The 23,804-nt window shown below is 47.7% G+C and overlaps 1 protein-coding gene across 7 annotated transcripts; it reads left to right on the top strand.

Annotated features, from left to right (window-relative positions):
• Positions 1-22,777, top strand: itgb1a (integrin, beta 1a). Of its 7 annotated transcripts, XM_084703421.1 has the most exons (18): positions 1-362; positions 596-649; positions 8,856-8,922; positions 10,012-10,097; positions 10,902-11,118; positions 11,523-11,693; positions 12,060-12,298; positions 13,078-13,233; positions 13,607-13,702; positions 14,414-14,503; positions 14,746-14,886; positions 15,274-15,485; positions 15,762-16,000; positions 16,113-16,335; positions 16,431-16,663; positions 17,078-17,244; positions 21,465-21,542; positions 22,269-22,777. In XM_084703421.1, the coding sequence occupies exons 3-17, from the start codon at positions 8,856-8,858 to the stop codon at positions 21,540-21,542; spliced, it is 2,415 nt and encodes an 804-aa protein (XP_084559547.1). In that variant the 5' UTR covers positions 1-362; positions 596-649; the 3' UTR covers positions 22,269-22,777. The 7 variants fall into 7 exon arrangements, with proteins under 7 accessions (XP_084559547.1, XP_084559546.1, XP_084559549.1 ...); XM_084703420.1 differs by lacking the exon at positions 596-649; XM_084703418.1 differs by lacking the exons at positions 1-362; positions 596-649 and adding an exon at positions 4,512-4,657.
• Positions 22,778-23,804: the final 1,027 nt, after the last annotated feature.

The raw sequence follows: 23,804 nt of genomic DNA, 5'->3' as shown, positions 1-23,804 counted from the left end.
TCCTGTTGGGGCGGGCCCAGGGAGCGATAGCGGACCACTGCGGACCTGTCGCTGCATCTGATTTTAAGAAGAAAAAAAGACAGAAAGCAAATTCTATTATTTTAAAAACACTGCGGCGTTTGTGAATAGTCCCGTTGCTATTAACAACGTTGTTCCCTCATTCAATTTGTCCGTTTTCAACGGAGAAAATAAAGATGGAATGATCTGTAAGAAGAAGAATCTGCCGTGACTTCAGCAGGAGAAAGTGTCTCCCGTTGCCAACGGGGCAATTGTTGCTGTCTCAGCTTTACAGATCATTTCAGGGTTTCAAATTAAAGGATAACTTTACGTATGCAGCCTCTGAACAACGCCACGCATTGAAGGTAAATACTTCAAAACTCTTATCGCATCGGCAATGCGTAAGTCTGATCACGACCATTCAACTGGATTCATTAAAATATAAACATGTATCATATTTGCATTCAAGGTTGGCTATCCACAATGAGTAAGGTGTGCCCACGCGCCCTCTTAGAAAGCCTAACCTGAGCTGTATGCAGTACCTAAAATAGCTACATTTGTATTGTGTAAATGTTGTCTTGTCCATTCTGTCAACAAGTAAGAAGTTAAAGCCAAGCTGGGAGCTGATTAAGTATTGGAAGGACTGACATCGGTGAGATGGTCCTTGTTTCATAAAGCCCCAAGCTCCACTGAGCTGGGAACAAGAGGTTGCAGGTTCAAATCCCCCAGTAAAACATGGGCTAATTTAATACATTCTTTAAATAATATATGTATTGTGACATTATAAACAGACAATGACACAACAGTCATCCTGTGATCTCCCAGTACCCATGCATGTCCACCCTTAGGCCCACTGTACGTGCCAGTCAGGACGCAGTCCACAACACGCCGCCCTCTCCTAGTAAACGTCCCGTAGCTCCTTCAGTGGGGTAGCAGGCACTGCGGCTGGCAGCATTCTCCAGCTGCACGCTCCAGCAGCACGCTCCAGCCTCTCTGATTGGCTCTGAGGTCCTCGCTGCCTGTTTAATCTGGGAGAGAGGATGCCTCGTCCTCATCCTCGCTCGCAAGGAGACCTCGGCAGAGCAGATAGACCTCTCAGTACGGCTGGAGAACACAGGGTGGGGGTTAGCCCCATTAAGGAGATGGAGGGTATGATGGGGGAGGGGAGGGGGGGTGGTGGATGGAGGACAGGACAGGAGAGGAGAGGAAAGAGGGGATGGATGGGAGGGGAGGGAGGAGACAGTAGGGAGGAAAGGGGAGGGAGGAGAGGGGAGGGTGTACAGGCTAATTGAGGAGAAGGGAGACTGTGGGAGGGGGGTCCACCAGCTGAAGGGATGTGACCTCCAAGCTCTAGATAGCAGCTGGTGGAAGACTGGCTTCTTGTCTGATTTAGCACCACTATGACAGCAGACCCCACAACAGTTCTTGAGGACGTGTGATCTTTTGTGTGCGTGCGAGAGTGTGTGTGTGGGTGTGTTAGAGAGTGTGGGTTTGTGTATGTGAGTGTTAAGGTTTATGTGACACCAACCTGATGTGTTACTTCCAAATGGGAGTGATGGGTTTGGAGTGTGTGTGTGTGTGTGTGTGTGTGGTGATATGTCTGATTCAGACCTAGTTCAGCTCCTCCCAGATGAGCGATGAATGTGAGCTAAAGCGTACTTACTCACGCTCTCACCCGAGGCTGAGATCCCAGTCTGTTAAAACGATTTACCACACACGCACACATACAGATTAAAGGAGAAGCCGTGTGGCTGTCTCAGTGCAGAATCAGTTCAGGTTAGGCAGAATGAAGGTTCCTGAAAAATTAAGAACCAGGCAAGGTTCTCTGTCAGTCAATCGTAGGCATACAATAAAACAAATCTGTCTGTTGAGAGTATATTTAGTTTAAAATGTGTTCTTTCAAAAGCAATAACTGTGGGTTAGATGTGTTGTTTGCAGGTTTGTGACCTCCAGAGCTAACTTTAGTAGAACATTGGCCCTCTCTACTCCACCCCCCCTCCTCTCCTCTCAAGCTCAAAGGCACTGTTGTGATTTTTTCTGGTCTCTCTGTTCTAAAAACAGCACCAGAAACGTTGTGTGGAATGAGGTGGTTTAGGCGACCTCTGAAACAGAGGGTCTCACTGCCAAAAATGGGACCAACTTGTTACAGGGGAAGCCAAGCGTAGAGTACAATATGTAATATATTAAGTTCTTTTTCAGTATGATTATATGGTCATTGTACTACATAGGCCAACGGTATATTTGTATTTTATGACACTTCTGGACATAATCTGGTATTTGTCTGTGTTTTACATTTACATTTACATTTAGTCATTTAGCAGACACTCTTATCGAGAGCGACATACAGTAAGTACTGGGACATTCCCCCGAGGCAAGTAGGGTGAGGTGCCTTCCCCAAAGACACAACATCATTTTTCACCGGCAACCTTCTGATTAATAGCCCGCTTCCCTAATTGCTCAGCCATCTGATCCCTGTTTTATCTGTCATCTGACACTCTTCAACTTGTTTATCTGAACACTTCCTGACTGCCTGACAAATCCCATGTTCTGAAAGCCCTGTGACCCTATACACAGGGATCTCAGGATCTGGATGAAAGAGGATATCTCAGAGGCATACATGTGACTCATTCAACTGAGGATGTGTGTTCCGGTTCAGGCCAGGGACTCAAGTAGACCCTCACATAAAGATCATATGATCTGGTCATACAGCATGACCTATGCTGAGAGTCCTCTTGAATCATGGAGGTGAACTCTCATAACTCGCCAACACCACAATTATACATACATTATATCACCTTTATGTCCACAAGTTTATGTTGCGTGGTTATCTTGTTGGTCAAAGTTATCTACGGTTTTAGAACATGATCTGCAGATCTTTCAATCTGAGAGGGAACTGGCATTATCCCGGGAGTTTAGAAACAGGAAATGACATCTAAATGGAGGGAAACGCGCCCTGAATTGGCGAGTGCTTATCTTGCAGCGTTGTATCTCTGGGTTAGCGGATATGGAGACCTCTGGTTCAAGTGTTGAGCCTCCGGCCTAATGAAACACATCTGGAAGTCATTAACATGCCAGTTTCTCACACTGGGGCCTCAACAGAAGCAGGTTAAAGGTGGCCACCGCTGGCCCTGGCACGCCGCCGGAAGATCTTAACGACCGGGATCGAGACCCTACAGTGCAGAGCAAAACACACACGACTACTGTGTCTCCCCCTCTCTACCCCCCTCTCTCGCTGATTAGACCTGGTCCCTCAGCATGAACAATAGGCTGGCTTATCTTGCCAGCTTGACATGTAACACATCATGTTAGCTGCAGAAGCTAAGGCTTCCCATCATATTCATAGGATCTCATCTGTATTGCGCTGCCAAGGAGGCTAGATATAAGCTGTTGCCAGGCTGCAGCCCAGCATCCTGTGTGGTCTGGAACTACTTCCTGTGCTCCAGCAAAAGGAAAGGACCAACTCCTTGGACCAAACAAATGGGGCTGAGGCTACTATGCAAGCTGAACACAACACACTCACAGCTAGCCTAATAGTAGACTAGTAGTATAGTCGCCCTTAGTAGACTATGAGCAAGCTAATATGCCTTGATATTCCCCAGTCACCTAAGGTCGATCACTGCTCCTCGCTGCATCTTTAAGGAAGGCCAGCAGGATGAGATCTTCAGGCTTAGGCTCTTGCTTATAGCACCCCTCTCTACAGAACCAACTGTTGATGAGGGGCTTGTGGATGGTTTCCTCCTCACCAGCCCAGAGGATCACAGAAAGACTGATGCCTGTGACCAGTATCTGGCCAGGTGTGGATTGTTTACAGTCAAATGGTCGTGTTTTCATCTGACACATTTTCTGTCCGTGTGCAAAGCAATCAAGCTTTGAACACTTTCTTTGCCGTTGCATTGGAAAAGACAGTAATTTGTCCTTCTCCCTGTGAATCTCCCGGCCCTAGTCTGAGACACGGGGGATGGGGCGAGGAGTTATGTGTGAGACCAGGTGGTGGGGAGTCAGAAATAGGTATCCTGGCACAACTAGCTCCTACATAGACATGACGCTATGAATAGTGCTTGGTCTGTAGGATTCCCGATCCCTCACTGTGTGAGAGAGTGAGAGAGAGAAAGAGAGAGAGAGAGGCAGAGAGAGACATAGAGAGACAAAAGTTGTTGTGGTTGAGGTAAAGAGGAGAGAGCGAGATAAAAAGTGCATGCGTGACAGAGGGGAGAGAGGTAACGGTCAGTCTATTAACGGTTAATACAGTTTACATTTAGTCATTTAGCAGACGCTCTTATCCAGAGCGACTTACAGTAAGTACAGGGACATCCCCCCCAAGGCAAGTAGGGTGAAGTGCCTTGCCCAAGGACACAACGTCATTTGGCATGGCCCATCGACCCAGCAATCTTATGATTACTAGCCCGACTCCCTCACCGCTCAGCCATCTGACTCCCAGTTAGGGGAGCTTTTCTCTCTCCCGTGTAGTATTTCTGTTCCCTCACTTTCCCTCTGTGCTGCCTGGAGAACCAGCCGCTTTAGTGAGCATGTCTTGGAAACACGGTGTGTGTTGTGAACTCCCTTAAGGAGTGATGTATTTTAGGCCTGTGAAGTGGAAAGAATGCGAAAAGCTAAAGTGCTATTGATTTTCGGAGTCTTCGGTGAGCCACACCGACCTGAGGTACATCTGGTCAATATAGTCCTCTTGAAAGTCAACTTAAGACATCTTATTTTATTGCACTTCCAAGCCTGTTTATGTAAGGTGGTATTGAGTTGGGTTTGATAAAATTGCATGTTTTTCTGTGTACACAATTACCTCGAATCAAATAGAAATGTGTACAAATGTTTACTTTATTTCAGATAAACGTGTTGAACTTACAACACTGGGGCTCTGAAAGCATGCTGGGGACATGGAAACCTCTCTCTCTCTCTTTCTCTCTGTCTCTCTCTCTCTCTCTCTGTGTCTCTCTCTCTCTGTCTCTCTCTTTCTCTCTGTCTCTCTCTGTCTCTCTGTGTCTCTCTCTCGATGTATCATTGTCTGGGGAGGGTCAGGAATAGAAGGACATGGGGAAGCAGGGAGGGGAGGAATGGGGGAGGACAGGAGGAGGGAGGGATACATGGATAATGGGAGAGAGGGAGAGAAAGTGGGAGGAATGGAGGGGGAAAACCCATCCAGACTGTGTTTGACATTGTTTGGGGCAGCGTTAGAGTGTGTGGGCGGGGACGCATTCCCCCGACACTTTCACTGAAGGGTAGATGTAAGGTCACAGGCGTGGTCAGCATGGCTTCTGAGCAGGGGGGTGGACAGAGAGACTGTGTGGTTGGTGTGAGAGAACGGGAGAGAGAGAGAGAGAGAGAGAGAGAGAGAGAGAGAGAGAGAGAGAGAGAGAGAGAGAGAGAGAGAGAGAAAGAGAGAGAGAGAGAGAGAGGGAGGGAGGGGGAGAGAGAACGAGAGAGGGAGGGTGAGAAAGAGAGAGGGGGAGAGAGAACGAGAGAGGGAGGGAGAGAGAACGAGAGAGAGGGAGGGAGGGAGAAAGAGAGGGAGGAAGAGAGAGTTGTTGAGTGTTTTCTTTGGACTGGAGGCTGCTGCTGTTCCTTGGTACGACTAGGGACCGCCCTGTCCTGTTCCATTCCCTCTTTTAATGGCTGCTGAACAGTTCTCCTCAGTCCGGAAATCTCAAAGGCCTCTCTTTCCCTCTCTCTCTCTTTCTTTCTCTCAATTTCTCTCTCTCACTCAGGTCACTCTGACCGTAAAATCAAAGTCAAAAGCATTTTTATTTTATTATTCTCTCTCTCTCTCTCTCTCTCTCTCTCTCTCTCTGTCTCTCTCTCTCTCTGTCTCTCTCTCTCTCTCTCTCTCTCTCTCTCTCTGTCTCTCTCTCTCTCTCTGTCTCTCTCTCTCTGTCTCTCTCTCTCTCTCTCTGTCTCTCTCTCTGTCTCTCTCTCTCTCTGTCTCTCTCTCTCTGTCTCTCTCTCGCTGTCTCTGTCTCTCTCTCTGTCTCTCTCTCTCTCTGTCTCTCTCTGTCTCTCTCTCTCTCTCTCTGTCTCTCTCTCTCTCTCTCTCTGTCTCTCTCTCTCTCTCTCTCTCTCTCTCTCTCTCTCTCTCTCCCCTTCTCTGTTTCATTTCCTGCCAAGCTCACTTTCTAGTTCTGGTGGGGATGCTGGGATAGCTCTATTGTCCAGCTGCAGCTGCAGCTTTACTGCTGACGCGTGGATGTTTCAGTGAGAAGCAGCTCAGGCAGAAGACTCTCTGCTGCACAGATCTGCTGTGCTTTCAACAACTGAACACGAGTCAAAGGGTTCCTTCAGCTTAGCTCCTCCATGCGCTCCTCTCTGTGACCCCTGCAGACTCTCCCGTTACTGGGATGTGTGTGTTGTTTTAAGGAAACAGCTACTCAGGAGCAAACAACAGGTAGCCTAGCAGGGTGGCTTGTGGGAGATGGAATCTGGCAACTGGTGCTTCTAGAAAAATGGCAGTCAGGGTTCATGGCAGGGAGGGCTTTGGTTTCTCTAAACCAAGCACGGCGATTGCTACTATCTTGGTCTCCATGAGGATGCAGAATGTCTGTCTGGAAGAAAGAAGGGAAGAAGCTAGTTTTGGCTGTGCTACTGTGCTCACTATTCATACCACCTCTTGCCAGCTCCCAGACTTGGAGTCTCCAGGAGTCAATAAAAACTGAAAGGCTGTAGGTGGTATGTGATCATATAACATGTTTTCATCTACATGACACCTAGATTGCTTTATTAGTAGACCATAGAATCTGTGTGTGTGTGGTTGTGGATATATTAACTTGGTATAAAGTTCTGGACTGTTAATCTATTTATGTCTGCATCTCCCAGCACAGGAAAACACTCCCGACCAGTTTAGTTGTGTCAACCTCCCTTAATCGCTCCCTCCTTCCTTCCCTCGCTCCCTCCTTCCCTCCGACCCCCAACTCTCCATGCTGTTGCATAAACGTTTTAACATTTAACTCGCTTATTGAGTCATCTTTCATGAACCACAGTGAAGATGAAGTCTTGACAGTCAGGAGGACAATCTTCTAGAAGGATCCATATGAATGTCCTGTTCCTTGCTCCTCCTCACAGATGAGGGCATTCCACACTCCAGCTGCTCAACTGAGAGAAGGACTCATCTGTTTTCTTTAATAGACACCTCACTGATGTGTAACAGACATAAGTTGAATGTGATCGGTTATGTAGGACTCGCAGAAAGGGAGAGATGGAGAGAGACAGGCAGATAGGGAGAAGGGGAGAGAGACAGATGAAGAGAGAGGGAGAGAGAGGCAGATAGGGAGAGAGAGAGACAGAGAGGGGGAGAGAGGGAAAACAAGCAGGAACGCTGAAGAGGAAATTACAGATTGTGGTTTTCGTAAAAAACTGTAATACTCTCATCCAGCTATAACACAATCCAGAGCTTTTTTTTCCAAAGCAGCACTTTTGTGTTGAAAGAGTTTGTGTTTGTGTGTGTAATTGTTGTCTAATGCTAAACCATTAGAGTTACAAACATGTTACAATACCAACCAACCTCTTTTAAATCCATCCAGTTTACACTGTTAACTGTTGGGTGTTTTCCCTACAGGAACAGGTCAACCAAACAACAGGGATTTTTCCAATAAAACAAAACTTGTGTTTGGACAGTTAGGAAACTGTGAACTCAGACAGTTTTGATAGGTGAACTATAACGTTAGCCCATGACTGAGGTGTGAAGGGTAACAGTGTTAGACAGAGTAGGAGGGGTGTTTAGCTCTGTGCAGGAGCACCAAAGCCCTGTGCTGCAGATCTAATCTGGAGGGCCAGACAGGCTGTCTGGCCTGCTATGTTGTGTGTATAAACAGACACACACACTGAGGAATCCTTCACTCTGCACAGCCAGTGTCACATGTCATACCTCGCTAAACTTTAACTCTGACTGGTTTCCATCCTTTGTTCATGTGTTTGTGTGCGGGGAAATTCCTTCAGTCTCGATGTGAACCATGTGCGTTAGAGAACGGCATGCTAGAGATTAGCTACCGTAGCATGTCTAACCTGGACGACCACTGTATGGCGTTATCAGCTCAGCCAATCATGGGTCGCTCTTCGTATCAGCTCAGCCAATCACGGGTCGTCTTTGTATCAGCGCAGGAAATGAGGCTGATATATTCAATGCATCAATTTGATTTGGACCAAACTCCCTCTTGTACCCACTCACACACACACTCACACACAGACACGTACTGCGGCCTGTGTTCAGCTCCATAACTGGACACTTGCGTCATATACTGGAACCAGTGTATTATTAGCCCGCAAAGTATTTAAGTCTCTGCCTGTTGAACTCTCACACATCAATCCTATTTATAAACGCTGGTTATCTTGAGGAAGGTGTTTAGGGGGGGTTGGACAGGGGTGATTGTGAGTCATTTACCTGAACGGGGGCCGATCAATAGATGCGAACACAGACCCTGAGGAATCATGTTCACGGGAGATGAAGGGTGGAGCGAGGGAAGGAGAGAGACGGAAAGCAAAAGAGAGGGAAGCTAGGATGTTGATGTTGGCAGAGGTTGTGTTAGGGGCTGGAGGGGTTACAGCCTGCTTTTGATTGAATTGACCCCCACCCTCTCTCTCTTTACCCTGTGACAGACTAAGAATAGCAAAGCTTCCTGCGACTGGGTGGTTTATTACCTTCAATTATAACAAGTCCATTAAGAGAGCCATTTATCATCTGTGTTGTTGGGTGCTCTAGCTAACAGCATAACAAGAACTCCCTCTGTCAAAAGAAACAAGCTATCGTGTATACCTCACTGTGAGACTTTAGGGGGCTTCAGGAATCATAACATTACACCCACACAGTATTCACAGGTGTCGTATTTCAAAAACAACAACAATAAACTTTTGTCTTGTAGATGGACCTGAAAATACTTCTGCTATCCACGTTGTTGGGATGTATTTGCGACAGCAGTGCTCAGCAAGGTAAGATGACTCGGCCTACCATCTGGATTCAACCTTGTTAAATCTGATTATTTAGGAGCGGCAAGGGTACCTTGTTTCTAGAATCCACAGAGAATCAGCTAACATTATTTGTATCGGATTGCATTCTGTCAAGCTTGTTAGACTGATCAATTCTTCAGTTGGCATCAGTTTTCTGTTCTCATCTAATGGCAAGACTATAGGATTGCATGGGAAGGAGACATTACAGGATAACAACCTACTACTCAATGTCCCCAGAGGCTGATGAGGAAGCGTGCTTCTAGAGCATAATGATGTCATTAAACAGAAGACGCTCCATCTAGCTAAGCATGCTTGGAGATCAGGGATGAACGGATAAGAGCGTTCTGGATAAGAGCGTCTGCTAAATGACTAAATGAACGGAACGTTGGAAATATTTCCGTCCCTGGCTCCCGTCACTTGGCCTCTGAGCCACGGTGCTCCGTGTGAAATATTGGTGCTGAGTGACTGCTTCCAGAATGTTCCAGGGAGGCTCATAGCCACGGGAACATATTTTATCAAGGGGGTGCTGGGGGGGGGGCTTAATGTTGCGGGGCGGCAGGGACGGACTGGGAGTAAAAATAGGCCTTGGACTTTGATCCAGACGGGCCCACCAGAACTGGCCCCCACATACGCCACCACAGCTGGCCTGCTAATGCAAGCATATTCAGTGTTTGATGTGATGCAAGTTTGGGAGTTCTGTCCTTAATGCGAGCGCACGTAACACGCAAATTTTTTGTCCTTTATTTGAGCGCAAAATAGTTGAGCTTTATGTAAAATAAACATAACCGTTTTTCAATTGGTAAAACCTCTCTCTTAATTTTTCAGCCCCACCCTACGTTTCTTAGTCTGGTTTTCCATCGTTATTCTTCTCCCGGTGTTCCCGATGGCCAGTCCGCTACTGCGGAGCTGTGCCGCGGTGGTGGATTTTTAAGTCATATCAATTTAAATGCTCGTTCTGTCAGGGGGTGCTGCAGCACCCTCAGCACCCCTAGTTCCCGCGGCCAAGGGGAGGCTACAGTGCTTCCTCCCCTGAGACGGGCTTGTCTCTCTGACCCTGTTTTCTTCCTCCAGATGGGAACGAGTGCATCAAGACCAACGCCTTGTACTGCGGGGAGTGTATCCAGGTCGGAGCCAAATGTGGATGGTGTACAGACCCAGTATGTGGATGTTTTTAACGTTTTTATTTCTTTTAAGACACAGACGTTGCACACCCTCAGTTACTAACACAGATAAAGTATGTACTCACCTGTGTACACCCCATTCTTTAGTGTCACACTCAGTCCTGGTAGCAACAGTTCCCAGCCACAACAGGACAGACTTCCTAAATAAAATGTCCTTGTGTGACGGACCTTTCTATGTGCAACGGGAAAGGGGGTCTTTTGTCCCTCAGGATTTCCCGTAGGTGTGGTGCTTGGGTAAGAGTCAGGTGAAGAAAGTGAGTTCGGTTCGAATGCTATGTCTGAAAGACAAATGAAGTAAAAACAAGTTGTGCTCGAAGACTGTGTCCGTATATCATTATTTACACGACCATGTAAATAGATCTCAAATGAACCCACAAAGAGACGGTTACACTTGTTTTAAACGTTGTTTTAACCTGTTAAAGAATGATAATAAAGACCAAATATTTCCAACGGCCCCCACAGCGAAACGGTTGCTAGCTAGCTTAGTTAGCTGCTGGGCTAAGTTAGTTAGCATTACTTGAAGCAGTCTAGTACTACCATGCTGCTAGTGCTACGCGATAGCCTTAAGCAATAAGCCCTAAGAGGCCATGGTTTGCGCTGATTTTAGAACAGGTAAGTGGAGTTGTTAAGCACGACGCGAAGCGGAGTTTTAGTCTCTATCGGAAAATATTCCTTTGGAATGTTTGAATCCCATATGTGCGACGTTACACTGTGGCGCCCGCTTTTGAAAGCTCACATAAGTGATGTAATATTAACCGTGACTCCGGTATCGCCCCCCAGGACTTTCTGAAACAAGGTGAGACTACGTCGACGCGGTGCGATGAGATTGAATCTCTGAAGAAGAGGGGCTGCGCCGCCGCCAAGATCGAAGACCCCCGCGGCAAGCAGAATATCCTCCGAAACAATCCCGTGACCAGCCGCAAGGGGGGAGTGAAGCTGAAGCCGGAAGAAATCACCCAGATCCAGCCCCAGGAACTGAGCCTCGTTCTCAGATCTGGTAGGACGGACGGTTCTGGAACCAGAGCGTAGCTATTCTAAAACTCACCTTTAGAACGGTGTGGAATGTTAAATTATTATTATTATGAATACCTTTTTAACTGGGGAGGAATCTGTCTAGAACTCTCCATAAGGTGAGAAACCGTTTGAGAACTGAAACTTTGGTGGTTTCCTGTTTGAGATGTTTCCTACAACAACCTTGCATCCAATTATGTCACATTCCTTTAAAATGAGTATCTGTCATCTCCGAAGTTATGACCTGAATTACAACATTAGGCATATGGAAGCACTTAGCACTGTTTCTTGTAGTCTTGTGTGTGTGAAAAACTAATCCTGTACGTGTGTGTGTGTGTGTGTGTGTGTGTGTGTGTGTGTGTGTGTGTGTGTGTGTGTGTGTGTGTGAAGGTGAGCCACAGACTTTCAACGTGAAGTTCAAACGGGCCGAGGATTACCCTATCGACCTCTACTACCTCATGGACCTGTCTTACTCCATGAAGGACGACCTTGAGAACGTGAAGAACCTGGGGACCAGCCTGATGCAGGAGATGTCAAAGATCACCTCCGACTTCAGAATAGGTGACAACTCCTGCCAGGAAGCCAGATGAACTCAGACCTCTGTAATGCACTGTGACCTCTGACCCTCCTGCACATGTTTTACTCCGACAGTTGAGCCTTTTAGATTCTTCTGTTTGGTACTTTAAAGGTTCACTCCTCTGCTAAGCTCCCCCGAAACTGTGCCCGCACACACACAAACACCCCTACCTCCACACAGCTTGTTGTCAGGCCTGTATGTAGTCTATGGCATATTTGACATGTTCATGTTCATTCTTCATTCATTTAGCAGACTCTTTCATCCAGTGCAACAGTATCATCTCAAATCCTCAAACTTACGGTCTGACAACATGAACACCTCTCTGTGTCCCTGACCACTGCTGCGACCAGGCTTCGGTTCGTTTGTGGAGAAGACAGTGATGCCGTACATCAGCACCACCCCGGCCAAGCTGCTGAACCCGTGCACGGGGGACCAGAACTGCACCAGCCCCTTCAGCTACAAGCACGTGCTCAACCTCACTGAGGACGGCAAGCAGTTCAACACCCTGGTGGGCAGGCAGCAGATCTCAGGGAACCTGGACTCCCCCGAGGGAGGCTTCGACGCCATCATGCAAGTGGCCGTCTGCGGGGTCAGTGCTGTGTTCTTAGCACGTGACATGGTCCAGTTTGCGGTTTGGTTTGCTTGGGAAAGCTTTTTTTATTTACATTTTGGGGTGTTTGTGGCTTGTAGTTTCTGATGAATCTGCATAATGAGAGGAGTTGTTTCAGGGTTGGATACTAAACGGTTTTCTCACGAGTCATATTTGACATACTGAGCTGTGTTTGTTTAAAGTCCCACAGTTCTGCTTCCTGTAGACTTGTTTATTTTGCTCTCCTGAGTTTCTGTCTGGGGTTGCTGGTTTGTTTTGATAGTGATTTAAGAACTCTCCCTGCCTCTCTCCCTGCCTCTCTCTCTTTCTCTCTCTCTCTCTCTCTCTCTCTCTCTCTCTCTCTCTCTCTCTCTCTCTCTCTCTCTCTCTCTCTCTCTCTCTCTCCCTCTCCCCCCATTCACTTTGTCTCCGTATCCCTTTCTCTCTTTCATTCCCTCCCTCTCTCGCTTTCATTCTCTCCCTCCCTCTCTCTCCTTTTCCTCTCTCCCTCTCCTCCTCTCTCTCTCTCTCTCTCTCTCTCTCTCTCTCTCATGTCTCCTTTTCCCTCTGTCCCTCCTCCTCTCTCTCTCTCTCTCTCTCTCCCTCTCCTCCTCTCTCTCTCTCTCTCTCTCTCTCTCTCTCTCTCTCTCTCTCTCTCTCTCTCTCTCTCTCTCTCTCTCTCTCTCTCTCTCTCTCTCTCCCTCCCCCCTCTCTCTCTCTCTCTCTCTCTCTCTCCTGTCTCCTTCTCCCTCTGTCCCTCGTCCTCTCTCCTCTCACAGCCCAACATCGGTTGGAGGAACGTTACTCGTCTGCTGGTATTCTCCACGGACGCTGGCTTCCACTTTGCTGGTGACGGCAAGCTAGGTGGCATCGTCCTTCCCAACGACGGGAAGTGTCACCTGGAGAACAACATGTACACCATGAGCCACTACTACGTATGTAGCATTGTGTTGTATGTAAAACCATTTACGTATGTGCATTTTGGCTTCTATTATAAAGAGTATTCATTTAGCAGATTCTTTTTATTAAAAAAAACAATTTCAGGTTACAGGGGAAATTTGAACCTTTGGCTTCTTGGTATGCAGTCAAATGCTCTAACCACAAAGCTATATAGGATCCTCCCCCTATGTTAATATCTGTGGGGGAAAACTGTTACGTAACTTATTTTCCTCAGATTTCCTCTGATATATTCATTCGAGTGATTTATTTCCACATTCCCCCGAGTTGAGGCTGACACCCAAGAAACATATACTTGGGTGGAACACGGCTATGATCTTAAGAGCTTCTCTCTTTTGTACCCTATTTCAGGACTACCCCTCGATCGCTCACCTGGTTCAGAAGCTGAGTGATAACAACATACAGACCATCTTTGCTGTCACTGAGGAGTTCCAGCCTGTGTACAAGGTAAGTCTCTCTTCCCCTCTCCATCTGCCCCATATCTCTCTCAATATGCCCCTCTCTTTTTATCCCCTTGCTCCCTGTCTTTCCACCCCATTTATTTATTTCCCTCCCTCTCTCTCCCTCTCTCTCTCCCTCTCTCTTTTTCTATCACTCCCTCTCTCTCCCTCTGTCTCTCTCTCCCTCTTTCCTTCTTTTTCTCGCTGTTTCGCCTTGCGTTGTCCAAGTTTGAAGGTTTTGATGTGGTGGTTGGAGGAGGCCCAAGTGTCTGAATAGCACAGAAGTCTTTATGCTGGCCTGCAGCATCTGCCTCTTGTTAGCGGTAGCATTGGCTAGCATCTCTGATCATTTCTTTCTGCCCTACTGCCTTTGATGTCTGCTGGACTTCAACAGTTTGATCATGTCCCTTGTCTATGTACAATATGGCCAGTGCTTAAACTTCCAACCTTTTACATAGTGCGACAGTCTAGTTATTTAGAGTTTGCCGCTAAGCCTGAATCTCTCTTTATCTGCAACGCCAGAATAGTCAAATTTTGTAATACGTTCTTTCATTATTGTGGTTACTGCATCACTCTGGGTATCACAGAAAAGATGCACGCCAAGCTAAGTAGGTCGGGAGGAATAGGAAAAACAAATGTGTCCTTGTGAAAAGCCAGGGGAGGGTTCTTTGACTCCACCACCCAGATGATTTACTGAATGGGTTTTATTTCCTTCCAGGAGCTGAAGAACCTCATTCCAAAGTCTGCTGTGGGAACGCTGTCTGCTAACTCCAGCAACGTCATCAACCTGATTATTGATGCGTACAACGTGAGGAGGGATCTGCAAAGACATCTCTTTTTCAGAATGAGACTTTGACTACTCTTTGACTACTAAATAACCACAACATTTGCCGATTCAGTTGTTTCATGGCGACAGTCCCTGTGTTGACTTTCTTCTGACCGTCTCTGTGTGTGTCTCTATGATAGGGTTAGGGTTATAATATTCAAAGACTCTGATCTGTTCGTGTCTCTGGGTGATGACAGTGTTAGCCTGTGTGTCTCTCCTGGCAGTCTCTCTCCTCTGAGGTGATTCTGGAGAACAGCAAGCTTCCCGAGGGAGTGAGCATCGCGTACCGGGCCCACTGCAAGAACGGCGTGGTCAACGACGGCGAGAGAGGACGGAAATGCTCCAACATCTCCATTGGCGACGAGGTAGGATGACAGTCCTACAGATGACAGTGATTAATGAATTGAGGAAAATTACCCAACGAAGCAGAAGATATTGCCAACAAAATTAGGACGTTCGCAGCAAGGCGTGCATCAATGTAGATCAGTTTGTTTCTGTGTTGGAGCCAAGTCCACCTGTCTCTCTCTCTGTCTCTGTCTGTCTGTCTGTCTGTCTCTCTCTCTCTCTCTCTCTCTCTCTCTCTCTCTCTCTCTCTCTCTCTCTCTCTCTCTCTCTCTCTCTCTCTATGTCTCTCTCTCTGTCTCTGTGTCTCTCTCTGTCTGTCTCTCTCTGTCTCTGTCTCTCTCTGCCTCTCTGTCTCTGTCTCTCTTTCTCTGTCTCTCTCTGTCTCTCTCTGTCTCTCTCTCTTGCAGGTGTCGTTCGACATCAGCGTGACGTCGAAGGGCTGTCCCAACCAGGCTGACCCAAGCAAGTCTGAGGTGATCAAGATCAAGCCACTTGGCTTCACCGAGGAGCTGGAGATCACTCTGAGCTTCATCTGCGAGTGCGACTGCCACAAAGACCACATCCCCAAGAGCGAGCTCTGCCACAACGGCAACGGCACCTACGAGTGTGGCGCCTGCAAGTGAGTCCTGATCTCCCGCCGGAACGTCTCGGGCTTGAGGCGACTCGTTCCACAGTTGCTACAGCAACATTTACATTTAGTCATTTAGCAGACGCTCTTATTCAGAGCAACTTACAGTAAGTACAGGGACATTCCCCCCCCCCCCACCCCACCCCCCCCCCCAGGCAAATAGGGTGAAGTGCCTTGCCCAAGGACACAACTTCATTTGGCACAGCCGCTCACTGACCCCCCCCAGTTACATTACAAATGATGGTGGTCATGCTGCCCCCCCACCAGGTGTAACAAGGGGCGGATCGGCAGACAGTGTGAGTGCAGCTCCAACGAGGTCTCCAGCGAGGACATGGACAAGAACTGCCGCAAGGACAACGGCACGGACATCTGCAGCAACAACGGAGACTGTGTGTGTGGAACCTGCGAGTGCAAGAAGAGGGAGAACCCAGAGGAACGCTACAGCGGAAAGTTCTGCGAGTGTGACAACTTCAACTGTGACCGCTCCAACAGCAAGCTGTGTGGAGGTAAGGGAGTGTGTGTGTGTGTGTGTGTGTGTGTGAGAGTGAGTGAGTGAGAAGCCCTCTGTGACATTGCTTGTGAAATGGACAATGCAAATACGATTTGGTTTGTTGCCAGGCAATGGGCGCTGTGAGTGCAGGATGTGTATCTGCGATGCCAACTGGACAGGCAGTGCCTGCGACTGTTCCCTGGACACCTCCACCTGCCTGGCCTCCAACAAGCAGATCTGTAACGGGCGGGGCACCTGCGAATGTGGCACCTGCAAGTGTACAGACCCCAAGTTCCAGGGCCCCACCTGCGAGATCTGCCCCACCTGCCCCGGAGTGTGTGCGGAACACAAGTCAGTGTGGAATCTTGCTTTGTCAGCACGGCTCTGTCTGTGAGGAGATGTGTGTGTGTGTGTGTGTGTGTGTAACAGAAGACCTTCCCCTGCAGGGAGTGTGTCCAGTGCAGGGCCTTCGGGACTGGAGAGAAGAAGGACAACTGTGAGAGAGACTGCAGCTACTTCCACCTGATCAGGGTGAAGGACCGCGACATGCTGCCCCAGCCAGGTCAGGCCTTCCCCCTCATGCACTGCAAGGAGAAGGACGCCAACGACTGCTGGTTCTACTACACCTACGCCGTCAACAACAACACCGAGAAGGAGGTGCACGTGGTGGAGACGCTGGGTGAGAGGAGGGAGGTGGAGGGAGGGAGGGAGGGAGGGAGGGAGGGAGGGAGGGAGGGAGGGAGGGAGGGAGGGAGGGAGGGAGGGAGGGAGGGAGGGAGGGAGGGAGGGAGGGAGGGAGGGAGGGAGGGAGGGAGGGAGGGAGGGAGGGAGGGAGGGAGGGAGGGAGGGAGGGAGGGAGGGAGGGAGGGAGGGAGGGAGGGAGGGAGGGAGGGAGGGAGGGAGGGAGGTGGACGGTTGTGTTGTTATTCTGTAGCTGGAGTCCTGAAGGTTTTTGTTTTTAAATACTATTTTCCAACCCAAGTGGAAGGTAAACATCATAGTTCAGCTCTCTACCCTAGATAACATTTATTTTTCCATTTTCCTGGTACAGGAAGGTTAATTGATTGCATGTGTGTGTGTCCATGTTGTGTAGACTGTCCCTCCGGCCCGCCAATCATCCCCATCGTGGCGGGCGTGGTGGCGGGCATCGTTCTGATTGGCTTAGCCCTGCTGCTGATCTGGAAGCTGCTCATGATCATCCACGACAGGAGAGAGTTTGCCAAGTTTGAGAAGGAGAAGATGAACGCTAAGTGGGACACGGTAAGAGAGCTGAGAAGGAAGAACCACCTCAGAGAACAGACAGGGAGGCTACAACCACCTCAGAGAACAGACAGGGAGGCTACAACCACCTCAGAGAACAGACAGGGAGGCTACAACCACCTCAGAGAACAGACAGGGAGGCTACAACCACCTCAGAGAACAGACAGGGAGGCTACAACCACCTCAGAGAACAGACAGGGAGGCTACAACCACCTCAGAGAACAGACAGTGTACCAGAGAAGGGAGGCTACAACCACCTCAGAGAACAGACAGTGTACCAGAGAAGGGAGGCTACAACCACCTCAGAGAACAGACAGTGTACCAGAGAAGGGAGGCTACAACCACCTCAGAGAACAGACAGTGTACCAGAGAAGGGAGGCTACAACCACCTCAGAGAACAGACAGTGTACCAGAGAAGGGAGGCTACAACCACCTCAGAGAACAGACAGTGTACCAGAGAAGGGAGGCTACAACCACCTCAGAGAACAGACAGTGTACCAGAGAAGGGAGGCTACAACCACCTCAGAGAACAGACAGTGTACCAGAGAAGGGAGGCTACAACCACCTCAGAGAACAGACAGTGTACCAGAGAAGGAAGGCTACAACCACCTCAGAGAACAGACAGTGTACCAGAGAAGGAAGGCTACAACCACCTCAGAGAACAGACAGTGTACCAGAGAAGGGAGGCTACAACCACCTCAGAGAACAGACAGTGTACCAGAGAAGGGAGGCTACAACCACCTCAGAGAACAGACAGTGTACCAGAGAAGGGAGGCTACAACCACCTCAGAGAACAGACAGTGTACCAGAGAAGGGAGGCTACAACCACCTCAGAGAACAGACAGTGTACCAGAGAAGGGAGGCTACAACCACCTCAGAGAACAGACAGTGTACCAGAGAAGGGAGGCTACAACCACCTCAGAGAACAGACAGTGTACCAGAGAAGGAAGGCTACAACCACCTCAGAGAACAGACAGTGTACCAGAGAAGGAAGGCTACAACCACCTCAGAGAACAGACAGTGTACCAGAGAAGGGAGGCTACAACCACCTCAGAGAACAGACAGTGTACCAGAGAAGGGAGGCTACAACCACCTCAGAGAACAGACAGTGTACCAGAGAAGGGAGGCTACAACCACCTCAGAGAACAGACAGTGTACCAGAGAAGGGAGGCTACAACCACCTCAGAGAACAGACAGTGTACCAGAGAAGGGAGGCTACAACCACCTCAGAGAACAGACAGTGTACCAGAGAAGGGAGGCTACAACCACCTCAGAGAACAGACAGTGTACCAGAGAAGGGAGGCTACAACCACCTCAGAGAACAGACAGGGAGGCTACAACCACCTCAGAGAACAGACAGGGAGGCTACAACCACCTCAGAGAACAGACAGTGTACCAGAGAAGGGAGGCTACAACCACCTCAGAGAACAGACAGTGTACCAGAGAAGGAAGGCTACAACCACCTCAGAGAACAGACAGTGTACCAGAGAAGGAAGGCTACAACCACCTCAGAGAACAGACAGTGTACCAGAGAAGGGAGGCTACAACCACCTCAGAGAACAGACAGGGAGGCTACAACCACCTCAGAGAACAGACAGTGTACCAGAGAAGGGAGGCTACAACCACCTCAGAGAACAGACAGTGTACCAGAGAAGGGAGGCTACAACCACCTCAGAGAACAGACAGTGTACCAGAGAAGGGAGGCTACAACCACCTCAGAGAACAGACAGTGTACCAGAGAAGGAAGGCTACAACCACCTCAGAGAACAGACAGTGTACCAGAGAAGGAAGGCTACAACCACCTCAGAGAACAGACAGTGTACCAGAGAAGGGAGGCTACAACCACCTCAGAGAACAGACAGTGTACCAGAGAAGGGAGGCTACAACCACCTCAGAGAACAGACAGTGTACCAGAGAAGGGAGGCTACAACCACCTCAGAGAACAGACAGTGTACCAGAGAAGGGAGGCTACAACCACCTCAGAGAACAGACAGTGTACCAGAGAAGGGAGGCTACAACCACCTCAGAGAACAGACAGTGTACCAGAGAAGGGAGGCTACAACCACCTCAGAGAACAGACAGTGTACCAGAGAAGGAAGGCTACAACCACCTCAGAGAACAGACAGTGTACCAGAGAAGGAAGGCTACAACCACCTCAGAGAACAGACAGTGTACCAGAGAAGGGAGGCTACAACCACCTCAGAGAACAGACAGTGTACCAGAGAAGGGAGGCTACAACCACCTCAGAGAACAGACAGTGTACCAGAGAAGGGAGGCTACAACCACCTCAGAGAACAGACAGTGTACCAGAGAAGGGAGGCTACAACCACCTCAGAGAACAGACAGTGTACCAGAGAAGGGAGGCTACAACCACCTCAGAGAACAGACAGTGTACCAGAGAAGGGAGGCTACAACCACCTCAGAGAACAGACAGTGTACCAGAGAAGGGAGGCTACAACCACCTCAGAGAACAGACAGGGAGGCTACAACCACCTCAGAGAACAGACAGGGAGGCTACAACCACCTCAGAGAACAGACAGTGTACCAGAGAAGGGAGGCTACAACCACCTCAGAGAACAGACAGTGTACCAGAGAAGGAAGGCTACAACCACCTCAGAGAACAGACAGTGTACCAGAGAAGGAAGGCTACAACCACCTCAGAGAACAGACAGTGTACCAGAGAAGGGAGGCTACAACCACCTCAGAGAACAGACAGGGAGGCTACAACCACCTCAGAGAACAGACAGGGAGGCTACAACCACCTCAGAGACCAGACAGTGTACCAGAGAAGGGAGGCTACAACCACCTCAGAGAACAGACAGTGTACCAGAGAAGGGAGGCTACAACCACCTCAGAGAACAGACAGTGTACCAGAGAAGGAAGGCTACAACCACCTCAGAGAACAGACAGTGTACCAGAGAAGGGAGGCTACAACCACCTCAGAGAACAGACAGTGTACCAGAGAAGGGAGGCTACAACCACCTCAGAGAACAGACAGTGTACCAGAGAAGGGAGGCTACAACCACCTCAGAGAACAGACAGTGTACCAGAGAAGGGAGGCTACAACCACCTCAGAGAACAGACAGTGTACCAGAGAAGGAAGGCTACAACCACCTCAGAGTGCAGACAGTCTACCAGAGACCAAGGCATTGTAGTGAGAGTGGGCAGTTTGGAACGGGTGTAGCTGTGGCTGAATGTGGTGGCTGTTGCGGGGTAAAGAGCGACAAGTGGATATACAGAATACACTGAGGGGCTGGCAGGGGGCGCAGTGGAGCAGGGAACATGTGGGGAAACATCCTGGGGACCAGCTGTGGCTGTGTCATGACAGTGATGAGAAGGTAGTGGAGATTCCCGGGCAGCGTTCCCCTTTTAGCATGCCATATCTCCATCAGTACAAGGCGGTGAACTTCTCAAGGGAGAGCTGTGTTTCAGAGTACAACAACAGCCACTTTGACGGTTTCTCAATATTGTTCCACCCTCCCCTTGCATTCTCCTAATTCCATTGAGTCTTGTGCTTTCAAAAAAATCTGGTCAACATTGGTACTGAGCGAGACATGGGACTTTTTTGGTCATCTTAGATACCTTCATCAGATTGCGCTCTTTTCATGGGTGGGACCAAAGACCCTCGTCTTTCTCACGTCTCTCCACCAGACAAGGTTAACAGTATGCTTCCACCTAGTGTTGAAATACCAGTACTGCAGTTAGATGTCAAAATGTAACCACAGAACTTGCGTCTAGGGTTTGATCAGTCAGTTTGTCGTGATCACTCCCAGGCCCTCCACATGGGGGAGGTGGAGTCCATGGGCAGGGTACCAAGGCCTCACATTGGCCTCACAGCCCTCTCATTGTGGCCAGTGAATCATACCCACTACACAAACAAACTTGGAGACTGATATGCCTCGACTGAGAGTTAAATGGCTGGATCGTTGATGAATCTTAAAGGCTGATGAGAAGGTTGAGGTCTGTGTGGGTTCTCATGGTGATGGGAAATGACGTGAGGTTGTGGTGTATGCATTTTAATTACCGTTGCTTATTTTCACTACACCTTTTTCTGGAGTTTTATTTCAAGGTATTTTATTTAAAATAAAAATATATTTATCTCCTTATTTAATTCTGTTTTGTTTTTTTGTCCTTCCTCTCAAACTCTTCATTCATGCTTTTCCCTTTCTCTCCTTTGTCTCCTTGTCCTCTGAAATCTGTACTTCCTTCTCTACAAGTAGCAAGAGAATCCTATATACAAGAGTCCTATTAATAAGTTCCAGAACCCAAACTATGGGCGTAAAGCTGCAGTTCTATAAGTTTGTATTTCTTTCCTCAGCACGTAACCCCTTTTCTGCATGTGACTTTGTGTCTGTGTGTGTGTGCGTCTCTGTGTGTGTGTGCGTCTCTGTGTGTGTGTGCGTCTCTGTGTGTGTGTGCGTCTCTGTGTGTGTGTGCGTCTCTGTGTGTGTGTGCGTCTCTGTGTGTGTGTGCGTCTCTGTGTGTGTGCGTCTCTGTGTGTGTGTGCGTCTCTGTGTGTGTGCGTCTCTGTGTGTGTGTGCGTCTCTGTGTGTGTGTGGCTTTATTCTATCTCATCTGGCTTCTCTAATGTCCCTGTTTTTTTTAAATCTAATTAGATGTTTGGTTAAAATACACTGAGCAGTGCATGTTGTGCAAAAAACAACATTCACCTGCAGCACAGGAACCCGTTTTATTTTCAGCCTGCTTCATTGGTGCTGTTTAATATGGTTCTGAAAGTGTGATTAAAATGGCATGTTGTGGTGTTCATTTGTAATAAGCCATAACAAGTTTTAGATGGATTTTGCACAAATGCTCTCTTAAGGTGTTAAAAGCACAAATATTTTGCATTTACATGGAAATTATTGTGTGTTTCAACATATGGTTGCTACTGTGTAAAGATGCTTTTCGTGAATTAACTAATGGGTTTATATTTTTGACACCCACAGTTTTACCTTGCCCAGCAACATCATTTAGACCTAATGTATGGACCAATGACCTAACTGTTTCCCTTTTGTGTATTTCAGGGTGAAAATCCCATCTACAAGAGTGCTGTTACTACCGTGATCAATCCTAAATATGAAGGCAAATGAACTCCTGGAACTACGCTGTTCATTGAGTCCTCGGGCACGGTGTTAATGTCATGTCTGGCCTGTTGTTTTGTTACTTTGTTGTTATAACACATTTAGACACTACACTTTCAATAACTAATCAATTCATTCATAATTTCATTTCTTTGCGTTGCGTTCTGACATGTGTACAGTGTGTGTTGTGATTGTATATACGTACTTTTAAGTGCACTTTGTTGCAAATATTGAAATGTAATTTGCCACAGGACTGGTATAGGCAAAATGTTGTGCTTTTTCCTGAAATAATGTGGACAATCGTTGCGTTAAACAACTGTGTTAGGAAGGGCATTGTCTCCTAAACACTATGGCTCAAGCACCACATCCTAATTGTTTTCACATCATAAATATTTGTTATCCTCTCCAAACGCTGTTTTTGAATTTATTTATTAAATCAAATTTCAAAATTGTATGGTACTGATTTATTGATGGAGCACACGTAGTCACGCACTTGTCGAGGTACACAACAACCAATGACAAGTTTCCAAAGGTAAAAAAAAATATCTGAAGGAAAGTCTAACAAAAAAAGTTTTAAAAGTTTTAAAAATGTATATTTTTAAAGAACCTGGAAACAAGAGGTCACATTTTGATAAAATATATTTTTGGAAAAAAAGTTTCCAAAATTCTAAAAGTTAAGACACAGCTGTTTCAAAAGGTAAATTAAAATACAAAAAATTCTAAACCTTTTTATCACATCTGGGCCTATGAGCTGTCAGGTTGATTTTTTTCCTCCAAAAAGCTTCTGTAGAACTGAACAATACAAATAATTACAAGCCAACAACGATACAGCTGTTGCTTAGCACAGTCTCCATCCCTAGACTAAGACTTGAGACTAAGACTTAGATTTAGAAAACTTAACTGTCCTCCTTTTGGCAGTGTCTTGCACAGTACAGAGCAAATAGACACACATTAAAACACAATCAAAGTAACAACACAATGAAACCATACTGGCATAGCTGTACTACACAAGGTTAGCTAAGGATACGACTACAAGGAGATTACGTTGACTAAATACTGGTCATTCTTTAATTTGATCCTCTTAATTGTCACCGTAAGCATTGTATTGTGAAGCTCTGCTTCACCGTGTGATAGGCATATGGTTCTCCCCTGTGATTGGTCAAAATAACATCTAATTACAGGAATCCCATGGAAGGCTTGGCCTATTCTTTTTAGTTATGGACCACCCACAGGTTCCAAGAAACTCATGAGGTTCGGTGGGCCGTGGGGCTTGTGAGACCATTGTACAGTGTGCTGATGAACAGACTAGGTTCAGTTTACCACGCCAACCCAGGGTTCAGAACCAAATTCCTCTTAATCCTTGCAGCAGCTTTTTAGTCATGCACACAGTCATGTGTAAACCTAGAAAGCCTTGCTGTTGGGCCAAATAATCCTGGCAGACACTTTTTTTTTTTTACAACAAAGCATGCTTGAATTTAC

The sequence above is a fragment of the Hypomesus nipponensis genome, chromosome 8 (assembly GCF_054491055.1).
Source record: "Hypomesus nipponensis isolate SF chromosome 8, ASM5449105v1, whole genome shotgun sequence".
Taxonomy (NCBI): Eukaryota; Metazoa; Chordata; class Actinopteri; order Osmeriformes; family Osmeridae; genus Hypomesus; species Hypomesus nipponensis.
The sequence above is the reverse complement of the archived record's forward strand: the minus strand, read 5'-3'. Positions and strand labels throughout refer to the sequence as shown.